The 21476-nt window shown below is 28.3% G+C and overlaps 1 protein-coding gene across 4 annotated transcripts in view; it reads left to right on the top strand.

Moving 5' to 3' along the window:
• The window catches only part of LOC129959639 (neuropeptide S receptor-like), a 211416-nt gene that overhangs the window by 113582 nt on the left and 76358 nt on the right, over positions 1-21476 (top strand). For 2 of the 4 annotated variants that reach the window (XM_056072522.1, XM_056072521.1), the window contains one exon: positions 18781-19140. In XM_056072522.1, coding sequence (XP_055928497.1) covers positions 18817-19140 — 324 coding nt within the window. In that variant the 5' untranslated portion in view covers positions 18781-18816. The remainder of the gene's footprint in view (positions 1-18780; positions 19141-21476) is intronic. The other 2 variants (XM_056072524.1, XM_056072523.1) reach the window with 2 other exon arrangements.

Raw genomic sequence — 21476 nt, 5'->3', positions numbered from 1 at the left:
GAACGTCTTTAAGGGAGAGAAAACTACAAAAAGAAATTTGTTCGTAAAATTTTGAAGCTTTTCTTTTATATGAATTTGAATTTTTAATCTTCTTCTTTGTCGCATCTCCTAACATAAGAGGAAGTTCTTTCTGTCGTAACACACGAAGTTACTTTTTTATTGTCTTCGTCTCCTAGAAGCATCTTCAAAAGGCAAAAGATTTCGAGTAGACTTTCCTTTCTGAAAAAAAAGTTTCAAGTTTACAAAGCAAGCAAATTCTTTAAAAAAATGAAAAAGGAACAACGTAACTTCCTTCTCTGTTCATTTTGTGTTTCGATTGGAACAGCTGAATTAATTAAATCAAGGCTTTCTTTTGGGTAACATTATACCTCGTAATAATTCGTTTTTCTACTCCAGAAAAGTTTTTGACTTTTCTTTATTCAGCTATCGAATGTGGTCATAGAAAGTTTTTGCTTAATTTAAAACAATATAAGTTAAAGAAAATTAACTAATTAATTTAAGGATGGTTAAAGTGTCGTTGTTATAGTGAATGAAAATTTATTTTTACCCAGGAAATAGTCAGTTTTTTTTCAGTGAATATTTGAAAACCACCCATTCTTTATCCAAACAAATACAAGTTTTAAACTGAAGTTTTTTTCTGCGTACACACTAGCGTGTAACAGCATTTAAAACCAGAAATTAATGAAATAAGCTTTATCATTTGTCGACAGTCATCTTGAACTTTATTCAGGTAAATGTTTGTCTCAAAACATGAATATTTTTTATATTGTTTCGGCATTTTTTAAGGCATTATAATAAATCATGAGATGAATTGGTAATTAGAATAAAATAGACTACTCGCGGTTGGTAAATAATATCAGAATGTATATACTGATCTTTGCTTTATGTATCTATCATAAGTATAAATAAAGAAAATATTACATCCTTAAGTATAAGTTTAACTTATACACGCTTATCAAAATCATTTACTACAGTTTTCTAAAAAAATTTTTAAAGCAGCATTAATAAGTAGATGATACAAAGAATCAAACTGTCCATGCTTGCATGCTTCTATATAATGTTTTTCCCTTTATTTCCAAAAACTTATTTATTTACCCTAAGCGTGTAAAGTGAGACACAAATCGGTAGATCAATAAACTGTATATTTACATTATATAACTTGTCAAATGAAAATTCTTTCTTTCCAAAATATTTTTTATAATTATTATTAACCGTGCAATATGTATTTTCTTTAACAAATAATTCATTTCAAAAGCATTTAATATTTCTCTAAGCAAGCTGAAGATTCTACAATTCGAATTTAGCCTGGCAGGCAGATTGCTAAGAATACATACAAGGGACTCTTGTTAATGAACATTCTAATGCGATCTATACAACAACGAACAAATACTAAGCTCTTTATAAGAAATTTAAGAGCAAAATAATGTCGTAATGTTGTTTTTTTCCTTTATGCGGGAATTTGTTTGTGCATTGCTTTAATAGACGAATAATACAAGGTTTATTCGCAAGACACTGAAAAATAAGCTTAAAAGTAAATATATATGCTGTCAATTGAAATTATTTCTCAAACCATAGTTATCTTAAAGTAATGGACAAAGATATTAGTTTTAAAAAATAACAGATAAATATCCAAGAGCTGTGCGGAAAGATCTTTACGAAATCCATTCCTAAATTACTTCCTTGTGAAAACACATCCTTCGGTGGATTGCTTGCTTTATGTCCCGCATTAGAAATTGTCTTAAAAACATCCGAAACGTAAAAATGCAGGCCAGTTTACAGTTGAGTAGCTCCATTGCATTATCTCTTTTAATCTGGCTAATTTCAGCTCAGAGCTCTGAAAAGAGTTCTCCCATGCTTTATTGGTAGAAAGTAACTTCCCCTCTTTCTAGTGTTAATAATATTTAGACTAAAACCGTCTAGGCGTTGAAAGGTGAAAGGAATAAAGCCTGAGCGGTATTAAAAAAGAGACTTTCTATGCAGAGTGAATTTTAAATTCAAAATTACAACTCTCTTTCAGTTTGAGTTTCAAAGAATACAGACGAGTTAACCGCTATAAGTTTATTTAATCAAATACTAAACTGGAGGACTTGAAAAACTGCTTTATTGCATTGCTGTGAATTTTTATTCATATTGAAAATTAATTAATTGCAGATATTTCATAGAAAATTATGGAAATACACAATTTCTTGGGTTATATTTTGTCCAGACAATAGTTTTTCTTACAGAAATACCCAGTATGGAAATCAAAATCAAATTAAGGGGCCACATTTGACAAATCATGATACTTGTATGGTCTTGATTATTGATTTTTTAGAAAAATAGGTGTCAGTCTTCCTTTATTTTATAATACCACAAGAATGGTGTCCGTAATGAATTATTTCATGAACTGCAATTATTGATTGGGGGGGGGGGGGGTCAGAACAGAGATATCTCAGTTTAGAGACTAGAAGGTGAAAACTTCAAAATTTCATTCCACTAAACTTCGGTTGTGTATTTAAGGCTGTCACCCGTTAAATTTGACATCTAGGCTTAAATATCCTCCCACTAGTGAGGTGTGGCAGCTTAGAACAGTATGTGCTGATCCAGATGCCATTCATGTAAAATGGTGAGGTCCGTCCGAAAATAGTTTTCGTACTGCTTCAAAACTAGCTGTTACTAACGAAATGAAACTATCAAAGGAGTCGACTGGCGCTTAATTACATCACGAATTACAATGACAGAATAGGCCGTCCCCAATTAGCCATCGTGCAGCTTCAAAACTAAGCGTTATTTGGAACCGACTTCAGTAAAAAAAAACTTTTTTGGAAGGTTTTTTTTTTTTTTTCAATCATTTCACGGAAATTTGGCAAGCAATTTTATTACTTTTTTAAATTAAAATGAATGACTCTCTCACTTGATTAATTTAATTATATGGATATATGATTGGGAAAGCGTTTTAAATTATACATGGGACTCTTATTTATTTAAATTTATCAATACTGAAATGCTTCAAACTTCCAATCGACAAACTGAGGATGGTACTCCGAAACGCCTGGACATCGCTGAGAAATTTGCTTTTCTTTTCGGATAGCATGAATTATTGAATAACCAAGGCGTATGCTTTCTTCGTCAGAGAGGCACACCTATATGGGTTTAAGGGACAGACAGGCTTTATGTGAAAAGATGTCCGGTGATACATTTGCTTAATCGCCATGAGCTAAGCTGAGTCAATTCTTGTATATCAGCTCTCAAGAACGCGGGCTGTTATTGTGGTTTCTGGGGAGGGGGTAGGAAATTTATCTTGTCTTTGGAAGAAAAATCCATGTGTTCACGTATTCTAAGGCACCTAAACATAAATGATCTTAGAGGGTTAAAGTTTTTTGGGCCAAAAAGATGTTCGATTTAAATCAGTTTAATATATTATATTATGAAATAAAATATAAACAAATAAATAATAATATTAAAAATATATTATGAAGGTCAGATATTAAATTGGACATAAAAGTAACGTCACTGGCTTTAAATTAAGATGACACCTACATTAATGGGAACTTAAATATATTTAGTTGATATTTTAAGTTCATATTTATATTTTTTGGGAAAGAGTCTTTCATAAAATTTAATTAAATAAAAATTATACAATAAATACATGTAAGTATTTATGCAGATTAATTTCCCTTAAAGTTCAGGGTTAAGACAGACCTAATAATTTTTAACCATAACCGGATAACAAGAATGACCGACATCTGAGTGATCCTCTCCAAACTACCGCATCAAATACTTGGCTCTTAACAAGTATAACATGCAACAAGCTCATGTGTATGATGTTTATTTTCAAGTATCTAACTGATTCAAATCATATCTTAAAACATTATTTGTCGAAGCAAAATTATGGCCGGACTTTTTTTGCACTTTCCGTCTTTAGTGACCAGTTAGCTCACCGAGAATATTAGTAATATTTAATTAGATCAAATTTCATATTAAAATCTTGTCCATGATTCCCTTAACGAATTAATTATAGGAATCAAATTAAGATAAACATAAAGCTATGTTAATTTAATGGCTTATACATGTTATGCTTATTGTTTATTTCTTGTACATGTCCCCTTTATAGCTTATACATGTTTTGTTATTCTGTTTCTAAACATCTAAATGGATACAAATTCTATGACATCATATAGCTCTTAAAAATGTGACTGTGCTGGTGATCTATTTTCTAGTTGTGCGTTAAATTTCGAGGTAATCTAACTTTACTTTTTAATTCATTATACAAAATACGCAGATAATAAACTTTAATCCTCAGCTGTCAATAAAGTAAGAAAATCGAGTGATTAAATATTAGATGAAACAAAGAAAACTGTTTTAATTTATCTGCAATAATGAAAACTGTTATTGAAAATTATGCTCAAAATATTTATTTTTTTAATTGCCGAAATTAAGGGAGGAAACATAACAATGAAATTGATATAATTAAAAATCATTTTTTTAAATTTTAAAGTTATGGAAAATTATTTTTTATAATATTTTTGAAAGTTCTGCAGGAAAAATGCACAATCTCGCTTAATTTTCTTAATAAATAATTAAATTTTAAAACAGTCATTCCTCTAAAGTGTAAATGTGCCAAACTTGATTACTCTTGATCAAATGGCCTAGCCTGTAGAGCGCTAACCATACGCTTTTCATTATTATTAGTAGAAACAGATTGCAAGCAATTCATCCTATTTAAAAAGAAAACGAAATAGATATTTTATATTTATATAAGAAGTCAATCATAAGATATGAAAGAAATTTCATTTCCATATTCAGTAATTTAATGCGTTCCCTTTGCATTTAAAACACATAATTACGAATTTTACGCATTAAAGAATTTCTGAAATTCAAATGATTAAGCTAAAAAGGATTGAGAAAATAAAAAACTCGCTCAAACAGTCATTAAGAGATAAATATATCAATTTATAAAAAAAAAGAATGGAACCATGCCCGATAATGCCTTTTTTTAATATTGGAATATTTTATAAATTAAAATGAGGTGTGGAGCAAAAAACGTACCTAATCAGTCTTAATAAAAGTGTTGACTTTTTTTTTATTTCCTTCCATTCTTTTACAAGTTAGATAATTTTTTTCTGACAAATTTTAAATATATCTTTATTATCCTTCGACATATTAAATATCAATATTTAACATTTATTTTTTCGTAATGTTAAAGATCAATTATCTATTTAAATACTTAAATATCTTTGAAATTTCATAATTTAATTTTCAGAGTACTGAGAGAAATTAATAATAGTTTCTACCTTCACAAATATAAATTCATTTACAGAGAGAACAAAGTTTCGATTTTCAATAGATATTAGTTATATTAAGCTGAGTATATTAATTTATAGTACCACTGATCGGAGCGACAGAGAATTATTTTTCAAAAGAAAATTATTATATACCATATTGAATCGGATTCAGTTAAAATTAATGCCATGAATGAAAAATTTTTTGAAAGCATAAATTTTTCTATAATATGAGAGAGAGAAGAAACAAATTATCTCGGAAAGAAAACAAAGAAAATCAACTTAATTAATTTCAGCATAACTTTCACCGATCTAATTAAATGGTTTCCAAAATATGAAACAGGATGTTTCAGAAGCCATTTATTAATATTTAAAAAAAATGTTTGAAATATTTAGAGAAGACAGTATGATTTTCTTTGTCGATTTTTTTTTCACATGCTTTCACAAGCCATTTGGAATATGAAGTTTCGTTCTTTTAAAACAAACCAGTTAACATTAGTAATTTTAGATTTGAAGATATACTGAAGTCAACTTTATAAAGTAATTTAAAATAACATCGAACAAGATACATTATACGTAATTTCATTAATCATCGAAATTTTGTTTGAATCAAATCAGAAATTTTCTAATATATATATATGAAAATATCAAATTAACACTATTTAACTCATACAGATGCACAATATTAGAAAATGCTCACATAACTAATTAGCAATTTTAGCAGAACAGTAGTTCTTTCAATAATCTAAGAGCTCTGAGTTCTTGTGTAATTAGGGGAAGAAAAACAAGAAAAATCAATTAATCAAGTCAAAATGGGAAAAACACAAATTAATATGAATCATTATTTTTAAAGAAGTAGTAATTTCCCCATTTAATATTTTGAAATATTTATAATTAGCACATTGTAGATATAATGCACATCATTCTTTAGAAATGTTGCTCTGAAACAAAAGCCGCTTTTCTTGCAAATTTTGTCAAATAAGAAAAATAATGCAATCACTTACTTTCATTTTATGGGAATTATTATTACTTATCTTCAAAACAACTGAGTAGCTTTATTCGAGGAAATCTCTGTAAGACAAAATTCGCCATCAAACGCAGAATTGCATAAATTTAAATACAATGAATTTCAGAAACTTTTCAGATGTCACTGCAGGACAGCTTATAAGCATTGTTTTTCAAGAAGAGCTGAAAAAACCTTATATATAAACTATGGAGAGTTAGAACCGTAAATATCTTCCCAGATGCCAGAATCTTTTTTTCAAAAGACTAGCCGAAAGAAAATAAATATTATATTGACAGAGTTCCGTATGTTGACAGATCAAGAATCCGTAGTTGCTAGCTATAAACTATGTTGATAAAAATCTCTTCTGGAACCGGAGATCTTCGAAGAATTGTCGGATGTAACGTAGAAAATGTAGGATGTCATTCTAGTAACATTTTTGTCACAAAGCGATCATCTGAATGCGATGGACATGAAATTTTAAACAGAATTTTTAAATGAAAGCTTTGATATAGTATAGTCTTTGACACAGTATACTTTTCGCTGAAACCAATTATATAACTCTATGGTTTTACAGAATTCAGATATTTAACTTTTGAGGGGCATATAGTTAAAACCTGTTAGGATCTCACTAAGGAAAAAATAATTCTACATACAATTTGACCAATACATGATGAATCATCAAAAATTTATTGAAACATTATATTTCTGTATTTTTAAGAGGATGATAGTTTCATTACAAATTTTAAATCAAAATAAACATTTCTTTAAGTATACAACAAAAAGCCACAGTTATTTAGCAACAAATGTCATTAAAATGGGTTATTTACACACATTTATTCATACAATTCTATTCAAAATATTATTATTAGTTTTTTTTTTTTTTTGCATTACTTCTATATATTTCATCAAAGTTACAGATATTTTACAGGAAAGTATGTTATAAAAGTATTATAAACCACATTTCCTGACAGCACGAAATGGATATGTTTTGCACGAAATATATGTATATAATAGAGATTTCAACTAATTTATGTCGATGTATATCTAATAAAATGAGGCAAGCGAGTTTTATTAAAATTAATAATATGTGTTTTAATATAATTGCACAAAATTTTTTTCACATTTATTTTTTGTTCCTTTTGCATAATTCTCTTTTCTATACACTAAAAATTTATTTCACTATGAGTTTATATAATGATGATTAATTACCGATGATAAGAACTGTCAATAATTTCTTTTTATATATAGATGCATGTGATGATCTTTTACAAACCTTCTTCATTTTGAGACATTTGAGTTTTCGTAGAAATTAAGACTTATATTACATAGTAATCAAAGAAATATTATCGTATAAATCTCGATTTATTTTGGAATGAGTCATAAAAGAAATTAAAAGGTATTCTATCAGCAGATATTGCAAAAAGAAAAATACAGTAAATAAAGCGAAAGATAATTGGATTTATTTAATAAATAAAACCAATATTATCACTTCTTTTTTTTTGTGAAAAAGTCAAAATAAATATTTGGATGAATTTTTTTCGGTGGGAAAATAGTAAAACCAAATCAATAAATCTCTAAAATTAAATGTGAATATTCTCTTCGAAATACGTAGTATGAAATGTATATTGAAATTGAAATACTTATATTGAACATTACATTTGAAATATACATTGAACATTATTTTGATGAATTTCAAATAAAATTCATGCTTCTCAAATAAAAATGTGCTCCCTGATTCTCATTTTATGGAACTTTTTAGATTTTATAGATTGAAATGCGATTTTAGATCGAAATTACTAAAAGTAAATCTATACAGAAGTTGTATGATTTTTCTTTAATCAGGTAGAACTGCCAATTAAATGTCTGTCAAAATTGAATATTTAAGTTACTCTAATCATTAGATTAGTTCTTCGTCAAAATTTTCAAGAATATTTTCAAATTAAAAAGCAATAATAAAGCTTCCTGTTGTAAAGAAATTTCTTAATTTCTTTATCATTAATTTAGAATCTTGAAGACTCTATTTTGCATAATCGATATAATCTCTAATAATGCTAGAAGGAATTCATAAAAAAATTACTAATTAGAATCCTTAAAAAACCATTAGGAATATCTTTTAAACACTGGCCCTTTCAAAACTCCTGCTAAATTGCTAAGGAAGAAAAAAAAATAATGCAGATTTTTTTCACAGAACTTTTTGAAAAAAAAAGGTGTTATCTGACGCCTAAATTTACCGATTATAAATTGGGGAAGCAGAATGTTGAATCTGAACTAAATAAAAAAAAATGTTAATTAAGATACGTCGTTCTGTTTTCTTGGAAATTACCCTTAGATCAAATCTGAAAACAAAGATTTCTCGTCTAATTAACCATTCACTGCAATACAATAACACAGGATGAATTCTTTCTCTCCTTTATTTCTCCGTATGAAAATAAAGATTTATCTCATGGTTTTAAGAAATGAATGCACTTTTTTAAGTAAATTTAAACGCGAAGATCCTCCTTGTGAAAAATAGGCAGATAATGCAGTGATGTATAAAACATTAAACCTATATCATGATAGAATTTTATCAACAGCTAAAAGGAAAAAAATCATAAAAATTAAGATCAAATTAATGATATAGTTTTATATTTTTATTTTGAGGAAAAAATGGAAAAAAGAAAGCAAGCATCAAATGGATAAATTATGACAGTCAAAATTTTGCTTAAAAATGACGTGATTTCATGATTAAATTTTGCTGAAAATGACGTGATTTTATGATTAAATTTTGATGAAAATACATAATTTTATACCATTCTCTTTGATTTCGTAATTGCAATAATTTCGTTTCCTTAGCGCCATTACTGAATTCATTCTGTACATATAATAAATGATTAGTTTAACTTAATTTAAATGCAATTTCACTAAATAACGAGAATTGCTTCTCCAAAACTATACTTTTGAAAAATTGGAACTATTTTTATGTCATTATATTTAAATTTTTTGCTTGGTAATTTTTATTGAATAAAAAGGGTGTAAAAATTATAGGCACGTTTATTAAACAATACATTTCTTTTGTTCAACTCTGGTAATGATTGGATAACAATGGATTTAAATTATGATTAGGCTTTATTGTTTATTTTAAATATTGCTACATCAATCAGCTTTTGTAGACCATTTTGTGCTACTAATAAATGAATTTAATTTCAATATTAATTACTAATTTAAAGTAATTACATTGCTCACTTTATTGATATGTAGTAGATTAATTGCCATTTTCATAGAACAATATAACTGATACATATTTTATGGTTACATTTGTTTAAAATTTTACGACGCCATTATCATTATGTTCGCATGAATGCATCAAATTTGCCCACCGCTCCTATTATACGATATTAATTGATTATCTTTCAGGTTGTCTGTCATTCAACAAATGTTTGCAAAGGCATAATTAAAATGCATGTAAACCACAATCTTTTATTCTCAAATATGTTTATGTTATTCATTTATTTAAGTTTGTGGAAGACAATTATCGAATTGAACATCACATTTGAGTTTCAACATTTCTTCAATTAATTATCCCTAAAGAAACCTACAATATTTCTTTCAGAGATAATTTTAAGTTTGAAATTTACAAATTATCTCTATGAAATCCTACATTAAACAACATATATTGGCTTATTTACTCTTGAGCATGTTCACGTATTGATAACATTATGAAGGAACTGTCGTTCTAGTTTTCAGAAAGAAAAATATTTATAGTTCATTTAAATCTTATTTAGAATTTTAGGGATACTAGATGGTTTTGACGTTCATAGTTTGATTTTTCAATTTAAAAAGAAATAATATTCCAAACTGCTCCTGTTTTGCGCATTTGCAGTTGAGTTTCTGAACTTTTTTCAGTATTATATACATTTATGCAATGTATAAATTTTAACAGCAAAGGTCATTGAAATGATACATTTCAAATACACAATTATCTTAAAAGCGGTTATAGTGCTCCTTTTGTTTTGAATTTATCTCTTATTTTGTCTATACCTTCAGACCCCATATAGACAAAATAAGAGATAAATTCAAAAAAGCAAAAGCAGTACTATACCCGCTTATGGGCCGGAACTCCAAACTCTCGCTAAGGAATAAACTTCTGATTTACAAGTCACTGCTGCGCCCACTGATAATTTATGCCTCCCCCGTCTGGGGACGGCAGCAAAAACCCACATCAAAAAACTAGAAACACTCCAAAATGGAACGGCTAGACAAATAGCGAATATGAACTAGTACACCAGGAATAAATATTTCTGAAAGATCTTCAGTTGTCTTCAGTCGAGGAATTTTTAGAAAAGCTAGTCACTAACTGTTACCAAAAATTAGACAGTAACAGCAACGAAGCGATTCGTGACATTCCAGTTTACGTTCCAAAAAGTAATAGAAATGGAAGAAGACCAAGGAAGCTTATCCACTAACTGACCCACCCGAGCACTTGGTCAACGTGATAGTTACCCGCTAACGGCCAATGCATTTATCAGGACTTAACATATCACTTCAAAGTCCTTGTAAGGCTTTTTTAGCTCTAATTGTTGTTGTTTTTTGTGTAAAATAATTGTCATGATTTTAAGATTTCATAAAACTCGGAACCGTTAATTAGATTTTTTATTATGCTCAAAATATTTTGTCCTTCACTCATTAATCATTTCAGCCGAGCGGATGATGAAAGGCCACCGAGCCTAGTAGCTTCCAAACAACCCCACACGTCATTGGCATTGGCAATTTTAAAATGATAAATTTTTCAATTTACTTCATATTGGTATTTCAGATTTTCAACGTTTTTAAGTAAGGTCTAAAATAGCCTTGTTATGAAGACTAGTAAACATATCCTAGTTTAAATATTTGTTTTTCTAATAAATATTTAAGATACCACCAGAGAAGCTATTCAGATATAGAAATGAAATATGCTATATTTAGAACCAGTTTTTAGCTTTCCTGATGGGTACGATAACATTAGCGATGCTCTTACCGATGGCGTGCCCTGCTTCTGTATGAGAGGTCGAAGTTTGTTTGGTACGTAGTGGATTTATTAAGCGTTGGCCACAGAGAAATGAAACAATTCTCTTTTCGACAGCTGGATCTTTTCACTTAATCGATGAAAAGACAGTGTAGGGTACTTTATGCTTATCAATTTTTAATGTGTTTCAAATAATTGCGGATATGAAGGATATAAATAAATTCATAATTTCATTACCTCAGCCACTAAAACTGATTTATGAGGAGATTAGGAATTTTCTGAAAATATCTATTAATTAAACCTTGATTTTTTTTCAATGTATACAAGATGTATTAAATTGAATTAATTAGTATTATATGAAAGCGATAATGTGTGCTTGATCTTTCGTATATCGACTTTTCTAAAATGTAACTGTAAATCCTTCTGGAAAATCAAATTGAATTCCAATTCATATTGTTTTCTTTAATTGCAAATAGCTATAGAATGAACCTTAATCTGAATAAGTATTTTATGCATTCCAATTTTATTTTTGTTTAAACTTATTATATATTCGAAGAAAAGCCGTAAAAAGTAATCTTTTATTTTTTCTGAAAATACTTGTTTCCGACCATTTTCAAAATAATACCTTCAGAACCAAGCTTAATTTCCCATAACATTTCTTCTGTAAGCAAATCTTCAGAAACAGGAATATATGGCCGGTATTAGATGTTCAATATTGCTACTGATACTTTCCCAATAGATAGCATATGTTTTGAGTTGAATATTTATATGTTAACCAACTGCATAAAGATGAGCACAGTGACAGCAATCTTCCGCTGGAGACAAGCAATCTTTATCTTTTTTTTTTCAAGAAATCATTCCCATCATCTAAAAATCGTTTGAAGGGCATATCAAGATTTCACATTACTGAAACCGACTCTTTAGCTATTTGACGTAGCAATCTCCTTTTCCCATTCCTGAACTCCGAATGCTTTGTCGCATTCTTGAAATCTTCTTTTCTGGATTAAGGTATTTGGAGAATGGTGGAGATATCAGAAGGAAACGCTTATCACAATGAAAAACATCATGTCCTACACTCTAGCCGTATCCAATTCTTTATTTATCTACACATTTACAGGAATTTTATCCAAAAAAAAGGAAATAAAAATGCTGCTATTTTATGTATATTTTATAAATCTTTCTTTTTAGTATTTATGGTTAGTATATTCATTTTCTATTAGAGGTAAGAGAAAATAATTCAAAGAAAATTTCAAACGCAGAATTTCTTTTTGAAACTGGAGTAAAATTTTATCTGCTTTAGTTCATGTTTGAAATTACATTCAAGATATTATTTAATGATTCTATTTAGATTTGTTTTGACATAATTTATTGTTAATCTTAATTAGGTTTCGTTTTATTCCACAAAATTTACAAACAGGCATGTCTGTGAAAGAAAGGATCGTTGGAATATTCCAATTTGGACGGTGGTCACAAATCGAAGTGTCTCGAAATCTGAATGTACCTCAGTCTGTGATCAGTAACGGTTTTGAAAGTGTTGGTAATGTTAGCCAGCTACAAATATGAAGGTGGCCCAAGATTTACAACTGTTGACAAAGGCAGATATTGGGCAATTATTGCACGACGTCAGAGGACAGATGCTCTAGGAAACCGACCTCAGCGCTCACAGCCGCCATAGGAGTACGAATTTTCCAATACAATTCCTCATTCTTGCCGTATTAAAGACTATTTACTAGAGACTCAACCATGTTGCTATCTTATAAACATTGACCAGCACTTTGCATTCCCCTAACATATACGCATGAATGCGCTCGTTTAAACTAGAGTTTGGAGCATCAGTACAGGAGTTTGGGACAATGGGCCGATGAGATGCTCAGCAAATAATATGGCAACAACGTGGAATTCGTTTTCAGTCTGAAAACATAAAGAAAAGACCTCGCTTCCGTCATGGAAAATAATAGAGTGGGTTGATGTCATGCTGGACAGCTGAACAGATCTTCATATCTTTGAGATGTGGCCTGTGATTTTTAAAAGATACAGAGGTAAAGGTATTGAGTCTTATGTTCGCATATTTCGAAATACCAACGATCATGATTTCATATATATGGATAATAACGTGCTTTGCTACTCTGAAAACCAAATCATCGATTTCCTTGCGATGGAAAATATACAACGGATGCTGTGGCTTGATCATTGACCTGATTTATATCACATATAGCATATGGGGGTATTATCAAGAGACAACTAGCAACCGCACACACAACATCTGTTTCAGAACTGAAAAGCATTGTTCGTGATGTTTGGAATTCTTTGAGCTCACTACTCATTCTCAATGTCATAACAAGTATGAGATATTGCTGTGTATTGTCCTGCCTATTAGAGGTAAGCGCATACCTTATTGAACTGCAGTGCCACCTGCTTAGTTCATTAGGGTCAATGAATATTTTTTTTTTTTTTACTAAAGTGTGAACTCCTTTTATGATCACTTTAATTTCAAAATATTTTTTTAGAAAATAAAAATAAATATTATCACTCTTTGCATTGTTTCTACATTTTATAACCGTTTTACCTCCGTATATCACGTTTAATGTCGTATCGACTTAGATAACATTCATTATTCTCATAATTACCAATTATTCTTAACTTTTGGACACCAATGCATATTCCTATCCTGAATTTTAACAAAATCTCTTATTAACCTAACATATTTAATACTTTGAAACTTAATCGAATTTTTTGTCCAATGCAATTTTTTGGAACCGAATTGTATGGATGTAAATTAAAGTATTATGTAGCTTCATACGATCACTTGAATTAAAAATATAAAACAAAAGTATTTTTCCGTAAATTTATTTTCTGTATATAAACCTGCGAAAGTTTTTTATAAGAAAATCAAACGGAAAATATGAATAAAATGTAAAACGGATCCTTTTGAAGACTCTTCACAAAATTGTCGGTATATTCCTCCATTTCATTAAAATATAAATTTAATTTCTGCAGTAACCTTGTTTATGAATTATATTCATCCTGTACTTGTACGTTATTGGTAGAATCTTGACATATATTTTCGAAGCTTCCCTTTTATTTCTGAGTTTGTGTATGTATAATGGGGGCTCAAAATACTGTATCAAGCATTTTCAGAAAACACATCATCAAGTTGAAAGAAATGTGTTTTATTATTGGACAAATTAACCAAGGAAAATTTTAAAGATGCATTTATTCTTTCAATTAATTTCCGCAATCATTTTATAGAATAAAGCATTTTCATATGAAAACCTTGTTTTCCAACCCTGTGGATGTGGACAAAATACAAACGAAATGCAATGAAAAAGACAAATATTACGCAGTTTCATAATATATCTACACTTCGCTTGAAAAATAATTACTAAAACAGATTGGGAATTACTATTCGTTCTTGTTACAGATGATTCTCTGTAAGAATAACGTAGATTATTCAGAACTATAGTAAAATCATACATTTGAAGAAAACTCTTTCATCACATAAATGCTTTAAGTTTAATACTTTATGTAGTTAATTTTATTAAAAATTGCATCCGAATATTTATATTGATGTTATTGTGTTGGATTGTAAGAAATATACCGCAGCAGCATACATTTTGAAATAGAGAAAATAAAAGGCGAACAATTTCAACAAAGTATCGAAACTATTAAAGGGTTGTATGAAATTTATGTAAGAAGGAATTGCATTTAATGAAATCATATTTATTATATTAAATGATAGTGTTTTATAAAAAATTGTTTATAGATTCCCCGAATTCGTGTTTGCTTAACCGAAATTTGGGGGATTTAACTGGAACTGATGTTAATTATTTTGTTTCTAAATTTTTGAAATATGTATGCTTCCATTTCTTTTTAATTATTTTTCATGGATTCAGTTTATAATAAAATTAATAAAAGGAATGAATAAAATTAATATTAGAAATGAATTTTAATGCTAGCTTTTATTAATTTTTTGAAATCAGTATTGTTTGCTTGTAAAATTAATCGTATTTTATTTGAATTCGCCATGTCAACATTCATTAAGGGATATGCAATAGAAGTATATATTCTTTCAGTTATGGTAAGGTAAATGTTATCAGTAATGTTTTCAGAATTAATAACTTGCATACTTTAAAAATAATATATAATTACAAATATCACACAATTGCATCAATTATGCGAATTAAAAATAAGAAATAATACCTAAACTCAGGCATAAAAAATTCGATTCGACTGTGTTAAGTCTTGATTTTATGAAAATTTATGTTGATCTGGTTAAAAAAAAAGCCTGTATTTGGAAAACGGAATAAGAATGTTTTTTAGCTTAGGTTATTCGACTGGATTGAAAAGGTGTGTAAGCATTAAATAAAATTCGCATATTTATTTATTTTGCTGTTCCAAACAATAGATACGTTTCTGTTTCCAGTGATGCCTTTATTTTGTCTCTATGTCAATTAGTCTCAAATTAGTCAATTAGTCAAATTTGTCTCAAGTTATAACAAACAATTGACATGTCAGTGATGCTTATTATATTTTAAAACTTTGGATGAATTTTATAGAGAACGAGTTTTTTCATAATTCCACTGTAAGGGGATCGTCTTATCTAAAAAATAATAAAGATATCTTAATGAAATTTATAATTAGTGCTCGTTATGTTATGCATAATTTAATGAACTGTGAATTGATGTTGAATTCTCTAGAAGTGGATTTATCATTGTTTAATGTAAATATTGTTGAAAAAATTCAAAATTTTATAGATAATTTCATATATTACACACACAATTTTTATTTTTGAATACAGTTTTTAGATAATAGTTAGATAAGTTATATATGTCATGTTAGAAAAAAAATGAAAAACTGTAACAATTTTTTTTAAAATCTGGAATAATCCATTTTTTAAAATGAATGCTAAAATTTAAATCAAAATATGCTTTTTAATAAAAACCTGAAACAGTTTTTAAATATTATCACTTTTATTCATCATTTTATCCTTATATTAATAAAAAAACATCATATAAATATTAAAATATTTGTTTTTTGAAGTCCCCTTCCGATGCTAATCATATACCTTAAGCGAAATAAAAATTTCTGCAAAAGTCATTTCAGAAGGACACTTAAGTAAAAAAACTAAACTATCATACTTTTCAGCTGTTCATGTTTCGTATACCATTGCTTCTGTTATAACAAGCATAAAGTACATTTCTCTGTAGGGAAGGCGATTGCCATTCATCATCCAAGGATGTGAATTCCTTTAATATATGTGTCTTTGACATTTGGATTAGACGCGGAAAATATGTTTTCAACTCATATCGTTGAAGTAAAGATTCTGCTTACGTATTTAAATAAAAGAACGAGTCTTCGGCATAAAACCAAACAGTCATTTTAAAACATTCAAAATGAAAAGTAGATTTTTGTTGGTTAAGGAGACCTTTCAATATTTGATGGAATCAACCTCAAAAGATAACCTTACGGCAGTATGTAGTGGATTCTAACATATAAAGAGTATCTATGGAATAATTAATTTATTAACACTGAATGAATAGAGTGATTTAAATGTGTATTACTCAGTGAACAATTTAACGACTAAACTATATGATCTTAATAATAAATGAGTCAAATTGATATAAGATGATTTAAAAAAATAGTAGTTTAGTCACTGTTTGCATTAAAATAAATATATTTGTTCATCAAAAACAATACGAATTATTGTTTATAGCTAATTAATATTAATACCTTCTTCTATATCATTCTAAAAAGAGGAATTCTGAAAAAATACTAAAATATCATTAATTTGGATTCTTTCAAACTTTCATTAAAAATTAAATACACTTTTTTATAGATACTCCGGTCTTAACCCTCGTGTTTCTGGTTCCATTACTAAAATAAGCATATATTTTGCAGCTCAATTTATCAAAATTGAAATAAAACTTCATAGAATCTGCGATACTCTGATGACTATATTTACGTTATATATTTATTGATAATTATTCTGAAAAACCGTTAGTCGACTCTGTTTCTCGTAGTATCATTTGACCTTTAGGTCTTCACCAATAATGCAGAAATCTGGTTTAATATTATGCACGCAATTGGGGATATCTGTCTGATGGCTCATATGAAAAGTCGATAAAACTGAGCAAGATTATTCGAAAAATATTACCCAGAGAATTGTCAAATAAGCAATAGTCCATGAAAATTGATCTCTTTTCCAAGAAAGAAAACACAACGTCCAAATAATTTTATTACTTCGGGGAAATTGGAAGCAAGCGTAATTTAATCTAAAATTTTATTGCTTTTTATCTAGAAAGATATGCTCCAAATAATATTTATCAAGCATCTTTTTGACATTCAGACATTTATTTCAATCGAATTTTCATTTGAGACAAACATGTAAAGTTTAGAAACAGTCTAAATATTTTGTTTCACTGCTAATACTAGATGGTGAGTTCAGCATCATATATTATTGATTCGAATTGAAAAATATGTTATTTAAATAATAACACGATATATTTTTAAAACAAATCCCATATGGCTTAAGGTTAAAAGAGTACTTTACTTTAAAAATACCTTCATTAAATTCCACGACTTAAGTTTTTTTTTATAAATTCAATTGCATTACTGAATCTGTCTATTTTTTGCTGTATGCTTATTATGCAATTTATCTGAAATTTCTTGAAGTATAACTATCACATATAAAAAAACTTTATCATCATTATTTATAAAATTGATAAAATGTCTCAAATGAAAAGGATCTTAACAAACATTTGTTGACATGGTCGATACTTCAGGAAATTATAATAAATGATTGTTCAACCTATATAAAAAATCTCTAAGGGATCAGCTGCAGGGCGTTATTTTAGTATCAAATGATATTTAATCCATATGTTATATGTTTAAAATTCCCTTGAAAAATATATTTGACAAATTCTATATGGGAATATTTTCCAAGCTGAATGTAGTAATTTGTGTCAAAAAATTTTTGGTAATTTGCTTCCTGTTTTATTTTGACTTTGAATCATTAACTACAATGGAGTAAAATTACTTTACAAAAGAAAATTTTCATTGATTTAAAATACCCAATATTTCAAGACTTTCCGACATTTCCATATTAAATTTCATTTCATAATTTTGTCCAATTTTTGCCAGTTGTAATCTATTAAGGCCCATCTGCTAAACATCCAACATATGTGCCACTTTAGTTTTGAAACCTAACGCGAATTTTGCAGGAAGGCTCAGCATCTCAATGAATTGTAAGAATTACAATTAAATGTTTGATAATATGTGCAATTGCATTCACCACATTGCTGTAACATCTGAAAAATGTCCGCTTTTATAGTTCTTGTTTACATATTGCAAGTTATTATATATATCCTATAATTCAGTTGTTTTTCAAATTCACAAATGGCTAAATGTAATTTTTAATGTTTTAAATATGTTTTTTTTTGTTTGATACTAAGTTGAAACGAATATTTTGTTTTAAAGCGAAGCATTGTTTTGTTTGGGATAAATATATCTTACAATGACTGTTTTTCTTTCAGGTGTAAAAACTCCTACAAAGACTACAAGATTAAAACATGGCATTCCATTTATCCCTCTGGGTTCTGTTTATATTGCCAAAGATTTTAGTCACAGCTAACGTCACCGACGAATTCAACGACACTTCAACAAATACGACTATCTGGCCAAAAAATGAATGGAGTGGGGCTGTTATTCAACAGGTTGTTACCCTGTCCGTCATCATCCTTGTCACTTTGGTAGGAAATACAATTATCGTGCTGGTCTTATCTTTATCTCGATATCGAAACCGTTCCTCCAGAGTAAACATCTTCATTCTGAACCTAGCTATTGGTGACTTAGCAGTCTGCTGTATAACCATGACGTCAGAACTTCTTTTCGAGGTAAGTTCCGACATTTGATAGTATAGTCAATACAAGAAAAGATTTATCCTTTGCCATCGGATTACAAATCAGATCTATTTCCACAGAAAATCCGAGTGTCGCTCTTTCACGGCATTTATAAAAGATTTTTATTGTTTTCATTCTTGAGTTTTTAATTTAAATAATAAATAAAAATTAGTAACAAAATGCATCGAAAAATTATGCAAAATATTCAGAAAGATATTCTTACATTAAGAATTAAATGTATCGTTTTTTGTCGCTATACCCGATTGATTTCTACATTTTTCATTAATGGAATAAAGATAGAGTTATTGCAAAAACAATAATTTAAACGGAAAGTATTCAGTTTTTTATCGAAATATATTCTTTCTAACTGTTCCTTAAACTTTGTTAATAAGGTAGAAGAATACATGAAATAAATGAATGTTTAAGCAACAGTTAGAAGAATATCATTAAATATTGAATAGTTAAAGCTAATGCATTTTAGTTTTCCATAGAATACAATTATCAGCGAATGTTTATAGACGTTATTGCAATATTCAATGAATTATAATTCATTGAAAGTTCTACAATGTAATTTTTTTAATATTTCAGAGTATATCTCGAACGTCTTGGTATTTTAACACTGAATAGTTAGAGAACTTTGAAAATGTGGCATTTTTTTCCCCTTTACTTAACTGATAGCTAAAAATGACTTTAGCTTAATAGGGTCCTATTTTCTTAAAAATTAAGTAGATGTAAGTAAATATTCATCTGCAGAATACGCAACAGAAACGATGTTTTGAAAGGTAGGAATTTATTTTTTCTGATAATAAACAAGATAAAAAACATATTAACATGGGAAAATTCTAAAATTTCAAGATATTAATAAATGGAATTAAAAAAAATCAAATGAATATACTTGGTCCTATGATGTAATTTTACTCTTGACTGTTGTCAAGTTAATAGTAGGATTAGTTTTAGATTTTGAAATGGGAAAATACTATAAAAAGTAAGCCATGAAACGAAATTATGAAGCATTTATGTTTTGTCGGAATAACTATGTGAGTAAAATATAATTTAATAATATGCAACAGCATCAACAGGCATTTCTTGGAACTCCTAATATGATCGATTGGAAATTGTTCATCATACTTTCTTCATTTAGTTTATGAAAAGCATAATATATTGGTAAACTTGATCTTAACACACTTCTCCATTGAAATCAATAAAATAAGAAAAGTAACTAGTATTAATTGCATCTAACCATTAAAAAAATATTGCAGAAATATTTTAATTTGTTTACAAGAAAATTTCTTTTATCTATGTTAACTTTACATTTATGAAATAAAACGTTTTACTAGAAATATTTTTCCAAGAATAGCTCTCTAGTTGTTGTTAGAATTATAATTTTTTTCTACAGAAATATTTTAGAATAGTTATTGCTCTAAGAATTAAAAAAAATATATTTAACTACCATTGAACGAGTAATATTAAAACTGGTGTCAAATTTAGTAACGAAAAACTAATGAAATTATGAATTTCTCTAAAATATAATTTGAGAATGTTTTTTTTAATTTAATTTTTGTAGACTCCTCACTATTCATTGTAACTCTGAAATTCCTGTCTTTATTAAAATTACATTTTATTTATCGCGATATTTGAAGTCATGCAACAGAATGAATTCTTCCCTGAACATACAAATGAGGAAAACCCAAAACTTAATCAAATTTAGACTTAAAATGTTGAAAGTATTACTTCCATCGATCAAAAAATACATGAATGGTATTTATTATAAAATCATTCATCAATTTAGCCTTTGTTTTAATATTAACGATTTTCCAATGATTCATAAAACTTATGGTGTATGAGATAATGAATAAGTTGAACACCGCTTTAAAATCAAAACAAAGTCTTTTATTTCATATCGCCATGAGGAAATGGGTACTGAAAGTTATTATCAACATTGGATTTTATATATGAACATATGCATATTACAATTACAACTAAGATACACTGCTACTGTTAATATACGAATATGAAAACGCCAGTTGGACTACTGGTGGATAATCAGTAAGATTCGAATCCGAGGCTCGAATTCGCAGATATCCACAAACTTAAGAATAGTCTTGCATGGAGAATAAACATTAAAATATTGAAATATCTATCTTAATTTTCAAAATAAATCGGTAACTTTTTCCCCTGGAAACTTGGCGATATGTTTCACTGTTGAAAAACTGTTGTTTGAATTTAGGCCTGCATATTTTTAAATATATGTTTATATACTATTAGGTGAAATACGAAATAAATACCAGGCAGTGAAACACGTACCATTTAAGAGAGATTAAGGAGATTTT

This window comes from Argiope bruennichi, chromosome X2 (assembly GCF_947563725.1).
Source record: "Argiope bruennichi chromosome X2, qqArgBrue1.1, whole genome shotgun sequence".
Taxonomy (NCBI): domain Eukaryota; kingdom Metazoa; phylum Arthropoda; class Arachnida; order Araneae; family Araneidae; genus Argiope; species Argiope bruennichi.
This window is presented reverse-complemented; position numbering and strand designations above follow the sequence as displayed.